The sequence below is a fragment of the Psammomys obesus genome, unplaced genomic scaffold, assembly GCF_907164565.1.
Source record: "Psammomys obesus unplaced genomic scaffold, mPsaObe1.curated_primary_1811, whole genome shotgun sequence".
NCBI classification, from domain to species: Eukaryota; Metazoa; Chordata; class Mammalia; order Rodentia; family Muridae; genus Psammomys; species Psammomys obesus.
The window spans coordinates 34,682,168-34,699,110 of NW_026596034.1; the positions used below are offsets into that span (position 1 = coordinate 34,682,168).

At 44.3% G+C, this 16,943-nt stretch overlaps 1 protein-coding gene across 3 annotated transcripts in view; it reads right to left on the reverse strand.

Annotated features, from left to right (window-relative positions):
* The window catches only part of Mbtps1 (membrane bound transcription factor peptidase, site 1), a 53,786-nt gene that overhangs the window by 34,830 nt on the left and 2,013 nt on the right, over window positions 1-16,943 (reverse strand). For all 3 annotated transcript variants that reach the window (XM_055621466.1, XM_055621465.1, XM_055621467.1), the window contains exons 2-4: window positions 6,279-6,763; window positions 4,757-5,014; window positions 657-860 (exon numbers count right to left, since the gene is read on the reverse strand). In XM_055621466.1, coding sequence (XP_055477441.1) covers window positions 657-860; window positions 4,757-5,014; window positions 6,279-6,441 — 625 coding nt within the window. In that variant the 5' untranslated portion in view covers window positions 6,442-6,763. The remainder of the gene's footprint in view (window positions 1-656; window positions 861-4,756; window positions 5,015-6,278; window positions 6,764-16,943) is intronic.

Sequence of the window (16,943 nt, forward strand, 5' to 3'; positions counted from 1 at the left end):
AGGCTGTGGTGTGAGCACATGATGGAGCTGCCCAGCCCCAGCTGTCCATCTGTGAATGCTATCACTTTCCTAGGAAAGCACAGGCTGTGGTGTGGCATTGCAGCACACGATGACAGACACAGACTGTGAGTTTAGCTGGTTTGTGTAGTGCTGACAGGAAAGAAATGTACAAGCCCTATGTCCCGCATTCCATTCCAGGTTCCAGATAGTAGGAGAGAGGAGATGGCTCCAAGTCATTCTCTGACCTTGACATGCATGCCATGGCACACCCACCCACCCACATGTCCTCCTGTACAAACACAAACATACATATGCACTTATGCACATGGACACACACACACACACTCATGTTCACATCGCACATGTACTCGTGTATACACTCAGGTACACGTACACACACACACACACACACACACACACACACAGGCAATCCTATACACACATACACATACAGACTCAAATTTTTAGATATAAAAATAAAAATCATAGAAGCAGGTGCTAGGCTGAAGAGGCAAACGCCAGGAGAGTTAACTGCACCCAGCTCCACATGGTAAGAAGGACAGATGTATCTGGTGGTAGAGCGGGGCAACCTAGATGTCCTTCCTGAAAGCTGCCCAAGCCCCTGGTCTGCAGAGCTCCTGGCCTACAGCACACACCTGTGTATCCCATCTGCCACAGCACATCTGCCTGCAACGTCTGGGCGACTTGGCGAGGAATGGCTCTCAGCAATCGTCGACTTGAATGTCTTCCTGTTGCATGCCAGAATCCAGAGCCCAGGGAGAGACTGGCTCTTCTCAGGGGACGTGATGACTGCCACTTCTGGCTCCACCGGGTTTCATTACAGGGCACAATGGGGTCGGCTAGAGTCAAGAGAGAGCAAGAGCATGGTCAGAGACCAAGAGGAAAGGTACACACACCACGCTCTAAGGCAAGGCGGCGAAGTCACCTTGAAGTCATGTTTCAGAACCTTCAAGGCAACCACAAATAGGGGATAGTACTTGATTGCTGCATTAATCCCAAATGACTCTTAGAATTTTGTAAGCAAGGGAAGGCAGAGAAAGACTTACAGGAACTTTTACATAAGTCCTGCTGGGGGTCACGGTAATGGACATACACGGTAACCCTAGCAAGAACAAGGCTAGAGCAATAGGATTACAAGTTTAAAGCCAGCCTAGGTGATACTGCAAAACCCTGTCTCAAATAAATAAACCTCTTGTGACACCAAAACACCGAAGCTAAAAAATTAATTCTCAACAGTGGCCTGCCCTCAAGAGGCCGAAAAAGGCAACTGGCCTAGCAGCTGGCCACTGGAGTATCGGCAGCTTTTACAGTGCTGCACTCTAGACAGGAAGAAGAGGTCTTCCCCACTAAACACCTCTGGCCAGACTTCAGCAGGGGCTTTAAACTATGTATTGCCTCAAACTTGGTAATTTCCTTACTTACAATTTCCCCTTTCAAAACCTAAAAGAACCAGGAGGGCAAGAAGAGGGTCTGAGGCAACAGAATACTCTACCTAGTTTGTGTACTTTTGCCAAGATCTGTCAAATTGTACATTTAAATGATGAATTTTAATACCTGAAAAAATCGTTCATTTAAAAAAAAAAAATAGAAGGAGACTGGTCAGTGATGCCACACACCTTTAATCCCAGCATTCTGGGAGGCAGATTTCTGTGTTCAAGGCCACCTGGTCCACAGAGTGAGTTCCAGGACAGCCAAGGCTACACAAAGAAACCCTGTCTCAAAAAAACAAACCAAACAAACAAAATAAAAGTAAACTATTATGAGTTTTCATTTTACCTTCCAATGTCTATTATAATGAAAAGGAATCATATTTTTAAAACCTTACTTCATTTGTTAGTGTGGGGAGCATGTACAACTTTGTGTAGTCAGTTCTCTCTTTCCATCAGTCCCCGGGACTGAACTCAGATTGTCAGACTTACATGCAAACACCTTTGCCACCTTGCTAGTCCTCAAATCAGTTTTAAGAACAAGCCTGTACTCCTACAGTACTGGTTATAAAGTGAATGATTCTCATTCTCAAGGTTTCCAGACCATACCCATGAAAGTATGGGACCTGGAAAAGACAGACTGTCAATCCCATGAGGCAACTGTCTGACAACCCAACTCAAATCTACCTGCACTGAGTTTCCCCGAGTGACTCTAGTCTTTAAGTCCGCAGCAGGGACAACCCCAGAAATACCAAGTAAGAACACTTAGATGATGGGAGCGATGTGCTCTGCTTGATTTAGAACAGAGTACTCATCAAGAAAATCAAAGCAGAGACAGAGAGACACATACTGTCATACGAACAACCACTGGAAAAAACGGGGAAACATTAGCTTGCACAGGGGAAACTGGTAAAAAGAACAAGATATGTGCAAACAACAAAGTGATGATGTCCTGGCTAGTTACTACTGCTGTGATGAAACACCATGACCAAAGTACCCTGGTTTATTTTTGCTCATTATTCTGTTCATTATTCCAGGTAGCAATCCATCTCTAAGAGAAGTCAGGACAGGAACTCAAACAGAGCAGAAACCTGGAGGCAGAAACTCATGCAGAGGCCATGGAGGGATGCTGCTTACTGGCTTGCTTCCCATGGCTTCTTCACTCTGTTTTCTTATAAAACCCAGGACCACCAGCCCACAGCAGGGCTGGAGGTGGGATGCCTTCTCCATCAATCACTGATTAAGAAAATGCCCTGCAGAGCCCAAGTTTATATAAGGAGGCATTTTCTCAAGTGAAGTTCTCAGATGGCTTTAGCTTGTGTCAAGTTGATGTAAGCAAATCAGCATAGGTGGACATCTTCATGGTATTATTAAATATCTCATACAGAAAGATGTTATCTTTGTCTTAGGGCCTGTGGGACAAAACCTAGTGAAGTCCAAAGTAAGACAGATGTAGGCCAGCATTAAGCAAAACCTGCTGCCACACCCTGTGAGCACGATGCTAAGCACTGCACTTGGGCACTGTCACGTCATCCTCTGAGAACCAATGAGTGGTCAGTACCTCTGTGTTAGGAGAGAAAAAAGAGGCTAAAAGCGAAAAGGAGCCTCCTGCTCAAGACTAGAGCTAGCCACAGGAAGAATGGGCACGTGCAGAGGAAGCCCTGCTTAGGAGTGTCAGGGATAGTAGGTGACAATCCAATACAGACCCCACAGAAAGGAACCCCATCAGTCTAGGATTAGTAGCTAGAATCAGGCAACTCCAAGTCTCCAAAAGCATTTTTGAGTTCTCAAAGATAAATGAACAAAAATGAACAGGAAGCCGAATAAAATGACAATATACATACTTAGCTAACTGTACCAAGTTTGATCTGTTTTTTGCGGGGATTGTCTGGACAGTGCTGCTCTTTAAGGAGAAAAGATACAAAATATCCGAGCTAATGGGTCAGGTCCTTAAGAAATTAGATCCAAAGTCTGCAACTGACTCAAAATTCTGGTCTGCTGCACTGCATACACAGATCAGCTTTTTCAAAGACAGCACAACCTTAGAGGCTGTGGGCCTAGTATATAATGGACAAAGCAGGGAGAATAAAATGTCTTTCTCCTGACAATAAGAGGAACAGCAGGGCAGGGGATGTGGCTCAGGTGGTAGAATGCCTGCCTAGCCTGCAAAAGCTCCAGGTTTGGTTGCTAGCACCATCTAAAACTAAGTGTGATGCTGAGGGCCTATAATCCCTGTACTTAAAAGGTGGAAGCAAAAGGACCAGAAGTCTAAGGTCACCTGGAACTACATAACAAGTTCTAGGTCAGCCTGGGGTACATACAGCCTGTCTCAAAAAAGACAAAAGAGGGAAGGAAAGAAAAAAATATTAAACTGTTAAAGCGAGCAGTATGCAAACCTGGTTTGATAAATAGGAAAAAAAAAAGTCCCCCTGGTAGCATCTCTACATTACAGAAAACACTGCATCAAGTTTGTAATTTGTTACCTGAAGATGAATTCTACCTTTAAAAGCCCCACTGGAGGCAACACTAGGCCCAAGAAAATGAGAGCCAAATTCCATTGGCTCATACCCACAGGCCTGCCAATGCCCACAGACTAGTAGGGTACACCACAACACCCACCTCTAGTCATGATCATGGAGCTCAGAAACAAAGCAAAGCCCAGGAAAAAGATATTTTGCAGGAGGGCAGTAAAGATAAAAAAGCTGCACTCAAAAGCAAGGTCTATAGAAGTGTGAGGTGGCATACCTCTATAACCTCAGCATTTGTAAGGCTGAGGCAAGAAAACTGTCTCAGTTCCAGGCTGGAATATAGAGTAGGATTTTCTTTTTCTTTTCTTTTTTTAAGCCTTTTCACTCTATACATGAAGGACTGGTAGACTCAAAGTTGGAAGAGTCCCAGGTGAACACAGAGAGAAACCAGTTCTCAGAGATACAGGTCACCACCACGCTCTACTACAGACCCGCAGAGTTCCTCCCAGTCAGCAGGAGGCTGCTTTTCTCAAGAAAATCTGTCTACTGGGCATGGCAGTGCACGCCTGCAATCACAGCACTTGGGAGGTGAAGGCAGGAATACATGGAAGGTCAGGAGTTCAAGGCCAGCCAGGCTTAGCTTCATGGTGAATCTGAAGCCTGAGCTACAGGAAACCCTGTCTCAGAAAACAAAACAAACTAAGTAATTCTCTGTCAAGACAATATTCACCCCTGGAGAACTGTGAAAAAGGACAAGATACCCCCAGATCACCCTTAGAGTCTCTATGGGTGAAAGCCAAGCAATGAGCGGCGTGGCCTGTGATCGACCACCATACTCACACTCAGCAAACTTCAGGGAACGAAAGACTTTGCGCTGGGGGGTCACTCGCTTGATGTTTGGGTGGTCTTCAAGTGTGAGCAGCCCGGCCTTCTGCTTCTCCTTTATCTGAATCACCTCAAAATCACTAGGGTAGTCACTGGAAGGGTTGTTGCGAGGTATTATTCTCCAGTTGTCCACTTCACTGCTCTTCAGAGCACTTGAAATAAATGAGTTTCTAGCTTTGGCTGTGAAATATCCGTTGAAAGCCACAATATATTCTGAAATCAATAGCCACAGTAAAAATAAGTACTTACATACATGACAAAGTATACCTAATCTGAACCTTCCTTGGCAAAAGAACAATGTACCTCAAAGCCCACAGCAAAATAAGAGCAAGAAGAAAAATGAGTGTAAAATGCCACAGGCAGCAATATGCTAAGTTCCAGGTAAAGCCGACTCCCATGAATCTCAAGCACACAAAACATACAGTTCAAAACCAGACTCTATGTTTTGTTTGGTTTTCTAAGTAAGTATGGGTCTGATGAACGGCTCAGTAGTTAAGAGCATGGACTGTTCTTGCAAAGGGCCTGACTTCGGCTTCCGGCACTCCAGTCAGGCAACTCACAACCACCTGTAACTCTCGAGGTATAGGGAATCCTAAACCTCTAGTGTCCACAGCCATTTGCACACGTGTGTGCACATCCACACACACACAGAAGCAAAATACATTTTAAGATATATAAACCAGGGGGTTGGAGAGATGGCTCAGCTGTCAGAGAAGACCCTGGGTTCAGGTCCCAGGACACACAACCACCTGTAACCGCTCTACAGAATCCAAATGCCCCTCTGGCTCCAACAAATGCCAAGCACTCATGTGGTTCACATGAGTTGCAAAAGATGCAGGCAAAACATTCACACACATAAAACATTTGTAAATTGAAAAAGAAAAAAAAGTAAAATAAATAAGACCTCCATAGCCACCAAAATCTGACTAGAGTACAGAAATGTAGCTTTCCAACAAGGAAAGGAGCCCAGAGAATGTACAGCTGTTTGTTCTTTTTTAATTTTTACATTTTTATTTACTTATTATATACATACTGTTCTGCCTGCATGACAGAAGAGGGCACCAGATCTCATTATAGATGGTTGTGAGCTACCACGCGATTGCTGGGAATTGAACTCAAGACCTCTGGAAGAGCAACCACTGCTTTTTACCTCTGAGCCATCTCTCCAGCCCCCCAGCTGTTTGTTCTACAGAAGGTGAAGACAAGGCTCAGCACCAAGTCACAGACTTCCCGCCCTGCCCTCCGGCCTGAGGCTTGACCTCCACAGTGTCAGCTCAGCACAGCATAGCACCCTCCCAGCTACAATGGTGCAGTCAGTTCACTCCATGGGGAGAACACCTTAAGCAAAGGTTAATACCTACGTCATGTGCACTCACTACATTTGAAATTTACCAGAGCAGTGGAACGGAAGCTAATATTTATATTAAGTGTGAAAACAGTAAGATGAGAGGGCCCAACTCTGAAGACAATTCATTACCATATTCCACCACAGTTGAGGAGAATTCCACCTTCAAAGTCAGGTGGGAACAGCTAGGGCATGGGGCCTTTTCAAAAGCTTTTTTCCCCAGCCTGTCACCGAGATGCTTCTTCCCACAGAGCAAAACCACCAGCAGAAGAAGCCAGATGTTGACGAGCTTCATGGTCCTAAATGAATATGGTCACAAAATCGCATAAATTCAAATCGCACTAGGTTCTTCCTTGATCAGAAGTGAATTTCCGTTTTGGCTAAAAGCTGCAACCTTACTGATCAGCCATCCTACTGACTTGTCCAACATAAGGAAAACCTCAGTCCCATGGTCACCCACGGTCTGGCCCAAAAAGAGGCTTTCATTTCTTTCTCCGCTTCTTCTCCATCTTGGGCAGCGGCTTCTCTCATCAGGGCCGAGTCCACTGAGTCCTAAACTCCATTTGCACCAGATCCAAATCTATTGGGATGCCCAAGCAAGCACTCTGTGAGCCAATCTGAAACAAAAACAGCACATAGGGATGTCAGTAGCATCGTGACCAAACCACACATGACAGCTCCAGCTGCAATTTCAACGGAAGGGTCAGACAACCACTTACAAAACAGATAAATGCGAATACAACAACAAGTCCCATTGTTTTGTCTGGATTTACTTACTCCTCACTGCTTTCTTGGAAACCTGAGAAATATAGGGAAAAATAGGTGAGGAAGGTGACAAGACAAAGGCCAACAGCTGACAGGAGGATCGTGAAGCAGGCTAGTCCTGTCCTTCAGCTGGAAAGGAAGAGGCAAGTCTATCCTTCATGTCCCACTCTTCACTTCTTCCTCAGACTGTGTTTTCTGTCGTCTGCAGCTCTCCACAGTCCAGGGTATGTTGCCAATCAACATCTATAGTTTTTCAGTCAAAAGTCTTTACTATTTTCTAGCCAAGTCATTTTAATAGGCTTTTTAAAGACACTGCTTAAAAGTAGTCTTATTTTAAAATATTTTCTGCCAATTTTATGAAAAGGGCACAGAAGTTTTCTGCAGCCATTAAATTGATTTACCAAAGCATCAAACTTAAACTGAACCTGTTTAATCGGTTATAAAATCAGATAAGCTCTTTACTGAAAGTGAAATAGAGAACAATTTCTGAGGCCAGCCATTCCTAAAAAGTGTTATTTGAGTATAAGATTTCCCATGGGCTCAGAGCTCTCTCAAAATATCTAGAGTATAAGAGAACAGCTGTTCTTCACAACAGGGCCAGTGAGAGCCGAACTGCCACAGAGTGACCAGCAAATGCAGCTCACCACCATACCTGTGGGGAAAGGTTGGGGAGAAAGGGCACAGAACAAGTCAGGCCCTTGTACTGTTTAAAAAAGAGGCAGAAAAAAAAAAATGAGCCACCATCAACCAAGATGAGTCAGTTAAACTCATTCTTCTGGCAGAACTTTAGAGTAATAAAGAGGTTTTAGTTTTGGCTGCCTGTATGTACTTCCAAAACAGGAAAGGGATCAAACAGTAATGATCAAATGAAGGACCCAAAAAGCTGCCTAAACTTTACCTTAGGACCTTTACTACTGCACCACCAAGTCTACACAACAGGCTAGTCTAGAGCCCACATTAGAGACTGGGGCTGCTGCATGTTCTCACAGGAGAAACAACTATGTCTACTCAACAGGACAGCAAAGAAGGTCAACCACAAGAACAAATGAGTAAAACAAAGATACAAGTAGAAAGACCAGAGGTCAGCTAAAGCTATATATTATACATTCTGCAGAAGCCAGAGGCACTATCAGAACTATCAGAGAATGGAGTCTCAGAAAGCAACCCTTGAAGATCACTGGTTAAAAAATATACTGCCAGTCAGTGGTAAATAGTTCTAACGCTGGAGTAAGTGTGCACTTTACAAAAGGGACTAGAGAGGTGGCTCAATGGTTAGAGCACTGGCTGCTTTCCTAGAGGATCTGGGTTCCATTCCTAATACCCACAAGGCAGTTCACAACCATCTGCCACTCCAGTTCCAGAGGATCCAAGGCTCTCTTCTGGCCTCCCTGTACACATAAAAATTGGCAGGGGGGGGGGGGGAGAAGAGTAACAAAAATAATCTAAAATCCTTCTGCCTTAAGAGAAAGACTCTATGACCTAGTGGATATGGAGAATGAATACATACATACTTGTGAGAGCATCTTAGGCCTGACTGCAATAAATCCCTTTTAACACTGCCCTGGGTAACTCTACCACAGGTAGACAGTCACTCTCTATTAGGATGTGTTCTGTGCAGAAGAGAGAGCTGATGTTTACAAATTAGGCAGGGGCCTGATTCTAATACAAAGAAATGGAAAGGAATGAAATGAAGTTTTCTGAAAGAAAATAAGCAGCCAGGCTTTGTGGCACATGCATAATCCCAGCAGCAGGGCGGCAAAGGCAGAGGACCTCTGAATTTGAAGCTTGAGTGGTCTAAAATCATGTTCCAGGACAGCTGGAATACCACAAGGAAACATGCAAGGCAACCAACTCTTCTCCAGTCAGTTCTGGGAAATAGGACACACACACACAAAAACAAAACACAGGACACTCACTATGCCATGTCATTTTATAGAGTGCAGAAAGACACTTCCAGATGCTGTGGAGTTTGAGTGTGTATATGTGTGTGCACATAGGAAGGACGCCAGGGACACAGTGCTCTATGTGTGAGGAGGCAAAGGAGACCAACTCCAAACCAACTACCAGACAGGCAGGAAAGGAAGGTGTCAGAGTCACCTAAACTGAGACAAAGTCCCTTCAGGTGTGACAAGAGGAAGCTTTAGCTAAAGCTGACCTGGAAAGAGCTGCACATAGGGCACCATGGAGGGAGAAGTGGTGGATCTGGGGACAGGGAGAACACAGAATATACACAAGGCCCAATCGGGGAGGAGGCGGAAGAGGGAAAGAGGGCACAGAGAAGGGAGCTCAAGCAGAGACCAGGCTGAAGGAAGACATTCCAGAATGCAGGCATCAGCAGCCAAGGTGCGTGAGCACACAGAACCAGAGAACAAGGTTGCTGAGCAAGTGCTCAGAGCTCTGCATGGTACAGGCAGGAGGGTCAGAGCACTGGACAAACCTCAGCAGAAAACCTCTGACCCCACACAGCTTATCTCCCAGTGTGGGCGAGCAGATAAGAAAGAAGGTAGCTTAGCTGATATTAAGAGAGAGGAGGGAGCAGGACAGCTAAGAGGGGGCCTGTCAGCCTGAGAGCCACAGAGGCCCCAGAGAAGGGGCTCTTAATGCAAACCTAAAGGAAGAAGTCTGAAGTGAGAAGAAAAGCAAACAGGTCAGTGTGGCTGAGCAGAATGCAGAAAGGGAAGAGTGATGAGATGAAGAAGTGGGGACAGACCAGCGACAACTGTGTACGTCGGAGAGGACCTCAGTTTTATTTTGAAAGGGAAGGGACGGCACGGCTGACCACTCAGCCTTCTATGAATTCTAATGAATACCGGTGACAGGAGACAGGGACCCTGTGGAAGAGCATGGGTATAAACAACTCAGGGAAAGAAGATGCTGACTGGGACTTTACAGATAAGAACATGGAGGGAATGAGGGAGCGGATACACCTGGGACACAGAGTTAACAAAATGTAACTAATAAGAAAAATAAATTAAAAAAAAAAAAAAAAAGAATGTGGAGTCAACAAACTCCTTGTGACCAGGTGTGGGAGAATGCAGGTGAGGAATCAGAGCTACAAGGGTAACTTTGCCTCTGAGATGGAGAAGACTATAGGGAAGCTGGCTCAGGGGAACCCCTACACTACATGGGGACGAAGTTGTCAACAACTGTGTTTAGGATGCTCATCAACACTGGCAAGCAGGCAGAGCCTGTCAGAATCCTGGGCCATTCATCACTCCCTCTTTGGGGAAGATGACAAAGAACAGGAGACCAAAAGAAAACCAAAATCAGACTCCCATAAGAAAAGTCTGTCCACTAGCTGGGGCTACTGCTTTAGTGTTTAGAGGGAGTGGAAGATGGCTCAGCAGATAAGAGCATTTGCTGCCATGCCTGAGCAACTGAGTTCCACGGAACCTACACGGTACAAGGCACAAACTGACTCCCCCACATATGTCTGCTTTGATCTCCACACCAGTACCCATCCATATACAAAAAGTAAATAAGTGTTTTTAAATGTCACTGATCCCTCCCAGAAAAAGGTTATATTAAGTGAACAAATGACTCCGGTCTGACTACACTCTACCAAGCCTCATTTATTCCAGGAAACTGCTCGACACACTCTCCAGTGCTAGAAGGAAGTAAGGAAAAACAAAGAAAGCAGCTTCAGGTACAAAAGTTCCCTGAGATAAATGAGCAGGCTGGAAATGATCTGAAAAACAAACAAACAAACCCTCAAGCAGCTCAGCTGTGCAGACAGACCCAAGTAACCTGCTTACTGTCCTCAAAGGTGAAAAGTTCAGGCTTTCAGAAGACATTACTGTGACAGGCCTGTTGTAGAAAATTACAGAGCCTGAGGTTTCTGCAGGTTCCCAGTCCTGGAAGAAGGCTCAAACCATTTTTCTTTATGGCTTCTAATTCACCACTGAGCTGTTAGAAGGACAGTGCACAGGGCCTGGGTGCACTGGGGTGTTTTGAGAGATGTCCAGTGGAGCTCTGAAAGAGCAGACCGCACTTTCAGCAACCCACAGTACCCAAGATACGACCCCAAATCAGTAAACAGGAGCCACAAGACATCTCACTAGCTAGTGGCAAACAGGAGGACCATAACAGACATTAGTTACACAGAAAGGTGTATGTACACAGGCTCACACAGAAAGAAAGCCACTAACTTGTCCTTCCCTTTCTGAGTTACTACGCTGAGGACAAGAAAGCCACAGAGAACCAGTGAGAGCTTGAGTCTAGAGGTAAACAAACAAACAAACAAAATGAATGAATGAGCCATTAGTATTGAACTGAAACTGAAATGCTGGTACAAACTCGGGTTTTTTGATGTTCACACAGAGATGCAGAAATAAACAAGTGCACATTTGAATACATGCCCCCCTAAAGAGGACACAGCAGCAGCGCCATGTGCTGTAACCCCAGGAAGGAAGCCACCTTGTGCCCAGATGGCTGAGTACCATTCTCCAGGGAAAGATGTCAGGATCCTTTAAGAGTCAGCTCAAAGGCGGGTGGGACTAGATGAGATGACCGTGGAATGAACCCCTTGTACCAGACAGTGAGGTCGTGCTCACTCAGAGAATGGGAGATGCTGCCATTCTAGGGACTCTCACAACAATATGAGCTTCACAATATTTAATGAGTAACAGATCACAACTTTTTGAAAATTAAAACTGGGAAAACAGACCCCAACACAAATAAAGTGGAAACATAAGGGGAAACTCTGCTGTTTACATAGTTTCAAAATGCTACCCATTAAAATACACATTTACAAAGGGGAAGAGTGACTTCACCACATTATCTAAGCCAACCAGCCACAGGCAAAGGGCCCAGCTCGCCCCTTCCCCCAGCAGAGGCACTGAAAGAAACCCTGCCTATTTCTGACGTTCCTTCCAAAACCGTACAACAGTCAAACCACGAGAAGGCATGAGATAAACCCCAACGGCCATTTCACGAAGCAGGTTACCATTCACCAGCTGCCCAGTGACACCCAGAACATGCCAGTTGATACTACCGACTAAAATGAAATGGGGCTATGGAGATCTACTGAGAATTGCTTTCCAACTCCCTAAATCTACGAATATGCAAATCCTTTACATAAAAGGGCGCAGCTCTTCCACAGAAATTGTGTATACCTTCCCATATACTTTAATTTATACCAGATTACTTATCATTTCTAAAAATGTACATGCTAAATGGTTAGGCCATATTGTTCAGAAAATAAGGTATCCTGAATATTTTGGTGTATGAGTGTTTTATGTGCACATAAGTGTTCTGTGTGTGTGCAATGCCCATAGAGGCCAGAAGAGGGCGTGGATGCCCTGGTGCTGGAGTTAAAAAGTGGGTTTGTGGGCTGCCACCTAAGAACTGCGAACAGAACCCAGGCTCCTTGTAAAAACAGCAAGTGCTCTTAGCCACTAGCTATCTCTCCAACACCCAAAAAAATTTCAATCAGCAATTGGCTGAATATGTGAATGTGGGACTGGGGTACTTGGGGTGGGGGCACTCTATCTCCCATTCTACAGAGCTGTCATGTTTCTCTGTTCAAATTAGCTTTCATGTTTTTATCATTTATACTGTAAACAAAAAACAAGTAATTTTCTTTCTGAAAAACGGTGACATACTGTTGTGGAAGTTTTGGTTTATGGTTTGTAAACATGTTTTTGTTTTGATCCCAGGTGTGTGGTATGGAACTGATTCAGACTGTCCACAGCAGCAAACTATTTGCCTTGTGTGGGCTCTGAGAGGGGCTCTTTGGCAGACACAGATATCTGAGGACTCTGAGAGGGAATAAAGATCAGAGCCCAGAGAGAGAAAGGGGGATCCGAGAAAGGCTGCTAGTGCATGTACCCTGCTGCTCCTGGTTGCTGCTGAAGAAGTTGGAGACATCCTGAAAAGCGAATTAGACTTGCCCCAAGGGACCCTGCGGCCCTAATCAGCAGGCAGTAGCTAAGGAGAACTACAGCCCCCTCCCCACTAACCTTTCTCTCCTACCTGGTGTTGGAAAGGATTGGGGTGGAGAGGGCGGAAGAGATAAAAGGAACCTTGAATTAAATAGTTTTTAAAAGTACGCCAACAACATGCTCAGATACAACTCATGCTTAAAAGTTCAACAACCCTGTGAGTATTCTCATGTTATTAATAATTGTTTTTTAAATCTCAAAACCACTTGTCAATGTGCACTAAAGCCCTTAAAACTGTACTGCATAGGAAAGATTCCTGGCCACGAATAAAACTCAAGTTACCCTCGGTAGCAGATAGGATTCTAATTTACTACGTGTAGTAACTCACATAACCCTCAGATAGCCTGTTACTATCCACACTTTTGGGTGAGAAAACCGAGGTCTACAGGAGGCTGCCCCTGCTGCTCCTACACCCTGTCATTGAGTGGGAAAGCTGTCTAGGAACCCCAATGTCTGGTTCACACTCTGGTTCACAGCAGGAAAGGAGCCTGCCGTTTTCAAAATGACTCCTAGGAATTCAGTCCAACACACACGACCCTGAAAGCACACTATTTCTATCTAAGAATATACAGTGCAAGATTGTAATGGGGAAAAATTAGAGACTACCTAGGCACTCAATAACAGGGGACGGGAAATGATTATGGTTTGTTTGTGTTATAGAATGCCCAGCAGCAATTTTTCTAACTGTGTCTTGAACAAGACTGAATCATGGTCCCCCTCAGATGTCCACACCCTGACCCCAGAACCTGCAAACGTGACTTTATACAAAGACTCAGTAGGGTATGGCCACCATACGCTGGGGAGGACATCCTCCACCCTCTAGCCTAGTCACTCTAAGGTACTCTATACAGCCAGGTGGGTGTTCCAGAGGTGGACGATAAAAGCCTAGGTGTGATTTTTTTGTTAAAAAGAAATTAAGGAGACAAGGAATATAGGTGGCTTCTCTAAATAGAAGAAACCGGATTCTCTCTTGAGAGCCTCCAGAAAGAACCAGCTATCAACACCTTGATTTTAGCCCTATGGCACTCATTTTGGACTTCTGACCTCTAGAATGACAAAACAGGAAACAGTGTCAGTTCGAACTGGTAACAGGAGAATGGACTAATGAGGTATTAAGTCAGTTCATGTATAGAACAGTCCAAACTCTGCATACACATGCTCCTCTGTGAGACCAGGTCTTTCTCCAGGATAGGCCCCGGATCTCACTATTACAGACCCCGCTGACCTCCAACTCAGATCCACCTGCTTCCACCTCCCAACTGCCGGCAAGCTTTGACTTTTAAAAATGCATCCATGAGGTTGGAAAGATGGTTCAGCAATTAGGAGCATTGCTGTTCTTGCAGAGGATATAGCTTTGACTCTCAGCATCCGCACGGGGGTTCACAACCAACCAACCAACCAACCACTCTTACCTCTGTGGACACCAAGCAAGCACATAGTGCACATACATACATTCAGGCAAAATAAAAGTTACTTTAAAAAGTTGTTTTAACATATCTATGTACACAGGAAAAAGTAACACTGCAAGATAACTAATAAAACAGAATGTGTGCTCCTACCTCTAGCAGGATGACTCATCCTTTCCTACTTTATTATATTTTCTTCTTAAATTACAAAAAGGTTTTATTATTTTTATAATTAGATAAATCGTATTATTTATTATGTTCAAGAAATTCTTTAAAATAACATTTAAATGAGGATGTTACATTTTCTGGTAAGAGAGCAGCACAAAAATTCAACTGTATGCTGGGTGTGATGATACACGCCTTTAAACGCAGCACTCAAGAAGCAGAGGCAGGAGGATCTCTGAGAGTTGAAAGCCAGACTGGTCTACATAAGTGAGTTCTAGGACAGCCAGAGTACAAAGTGAGACCCTATCTCAAAAACAAACCAAAACAACAACAAAAATCATGTCAGGCTTACTTATGTTGGTACAGACTGATGGTGAACAATTTCTCTCAGCTGTTCCCATAATCTGTCTGCAGTAGCCTTCCCTGCTAAGGGAGACACCGCAGCTCCACACAGCTCCTTCCAGAAACTTCACAGGCTGCTTACTCACAGAGCCTCTTGAAGCTGCCCACCCTGGATTCTCCAAGTGCTGATCAGACTTAATTCCCAGGCACCCCTGTGGAAAACCTGATTACTTTCTGTAAGAAACATATTCTAAGGACAGTCTTTCCACCCATGACTTCCCATGAGTATGACTGCACCGCTCACATGGGTGGACTTACGATGAGCCTGACATCAAATACTACATGAGGCATATCAGAAACACATGCAATGGGGCACATATGCAAGAGAAGAGGGAGCAGCAAGGGGCAGCTAATGCCTCTTTCAACTCTGAAATTCTATTTACAATGTGCACAGTAAAAGAACATCAGCAAGATTACACTTCTGGGTATACTTTAAATATATCTGAAGCTATTTTCTTGAATATGATTTTAAAATCTAACTCAGGTGAGAAGAAATAACCCATATCACAGTCATCTAATTATGCCACCACGCCCTGCCTCTTAATAAACTAGTTTACTGAAATAACTCCAGTGAAGGCTGTTTAAACCATGAAAGGGTACTATTCAATTTAATTAAAAGTTGGCTGGAAAACGATCTCTTTTGTAACTCGACTGCACACTTGGCTGTATTCCTGCTGTTTAACAGGCTAACGATTGAGCAGCACCAGAAGATACTCCCTTAAAATAAGGTGTATATGGAGGCCTCAATGACCCAGCAGCCAGTGTAACGTGAACAGAGACACAGAGGCATTTACTGCCTGCCCTGCGGAGTTTGTTCTTGGCTCCTAGCAGTCTCTCCTAGTCTCTACACATCTAACAGGGACCAGCTGACCAAAGATTGTGCCACCAAACTTCTAACTTCCCTCATTTTATCTGAAATTCATTTCCTTAAAGAAAACAAGGACGACAACAACAACAACGACAAAAACACTGTCAAGATTAATAAGACCTGGGACTGGAGCAGTGATAAGCACTTTCTGCTAATCCAGAGGACCTGGGTTCTATTCCCAGGTCTATAAAACCACTTCCAGGGGATCTGATTCCCTCTTCTGGTTTCCTCAGGCAAGTGGTGCATACACACACATGCAGGCAAAAGTCTCCTATACATAAAATAAGCAAATAAGCCGGGCGGTGGTGGCATACATCTTTAGTCCCACCACTTGGGAGGCAAGGGCAAGCAGATCTCTGTAAATTCGAGGCCAGCCTATTTGACAGAGCAAGTTCCAGGACAGCCAGGGCTACACAGAGAAACCCTGTCAAAAAAAAAATAAAATAAAACTAAAAATAAAAATAAAAATAAAAATAAAATAAAATAAAATAAAATAAAATAAAATAAAATAAAATAAAATAAAAAAAACCAAGACTAACAGGGCTGGTCATATGGCTCCAAGGGGAAAGGCGCTTGGTGTGCTGCCTGATGATCTGAGTTTGATCTCCAGAACCCTCAGAAGAGGGAGAGAAGAGAACCCACTCCACAGCTGTCCTCTGACATCATACATACATGGATTTCTGAAACATATCAAAACAGACTGCACCACTAGGAAAGATAAATCAACTCATTTGTCACCTCTTTAACTGCCTCAGTCTTAAACTTTGTCACCTCCCAAAATACCAAATGGACAGTCTGGACTCCTTAACATTTCAGACCACTGGGTTCTGATCCCATCTATACCACCCTGAAGGGCTGGAGTAATTAGCAATCAAGAGTTGCTAAAAGGGGCTGGAGAGGTGGCTCAGAGGTTAAGAGAACTGGCTGCTTTCCAGAGGTCCTGAGTTCAATTCCCAGCAACCACATGGTGGCTCATAACCATCTATAATGAGATCTGGTGCCCTCTTCTGGCATGCAGGTGTACATGCAGGCAGAACACTGTATACATAATAATAAAAATAAAAATAAGAATTGTTAACAGGGGGGCTGGAGAGATGGCTCAGTGGTGAAGAGCACTAGCTGCTCTTCCAGAGGACCTGGGTTTGATTCCTAGCACTCACACAGCAGCTTACAACTATCTGTAACTCCAGTTCCAGGAGATCCAACACCTTCACATAGACATACACACAGGAAAAACACCAACACACAT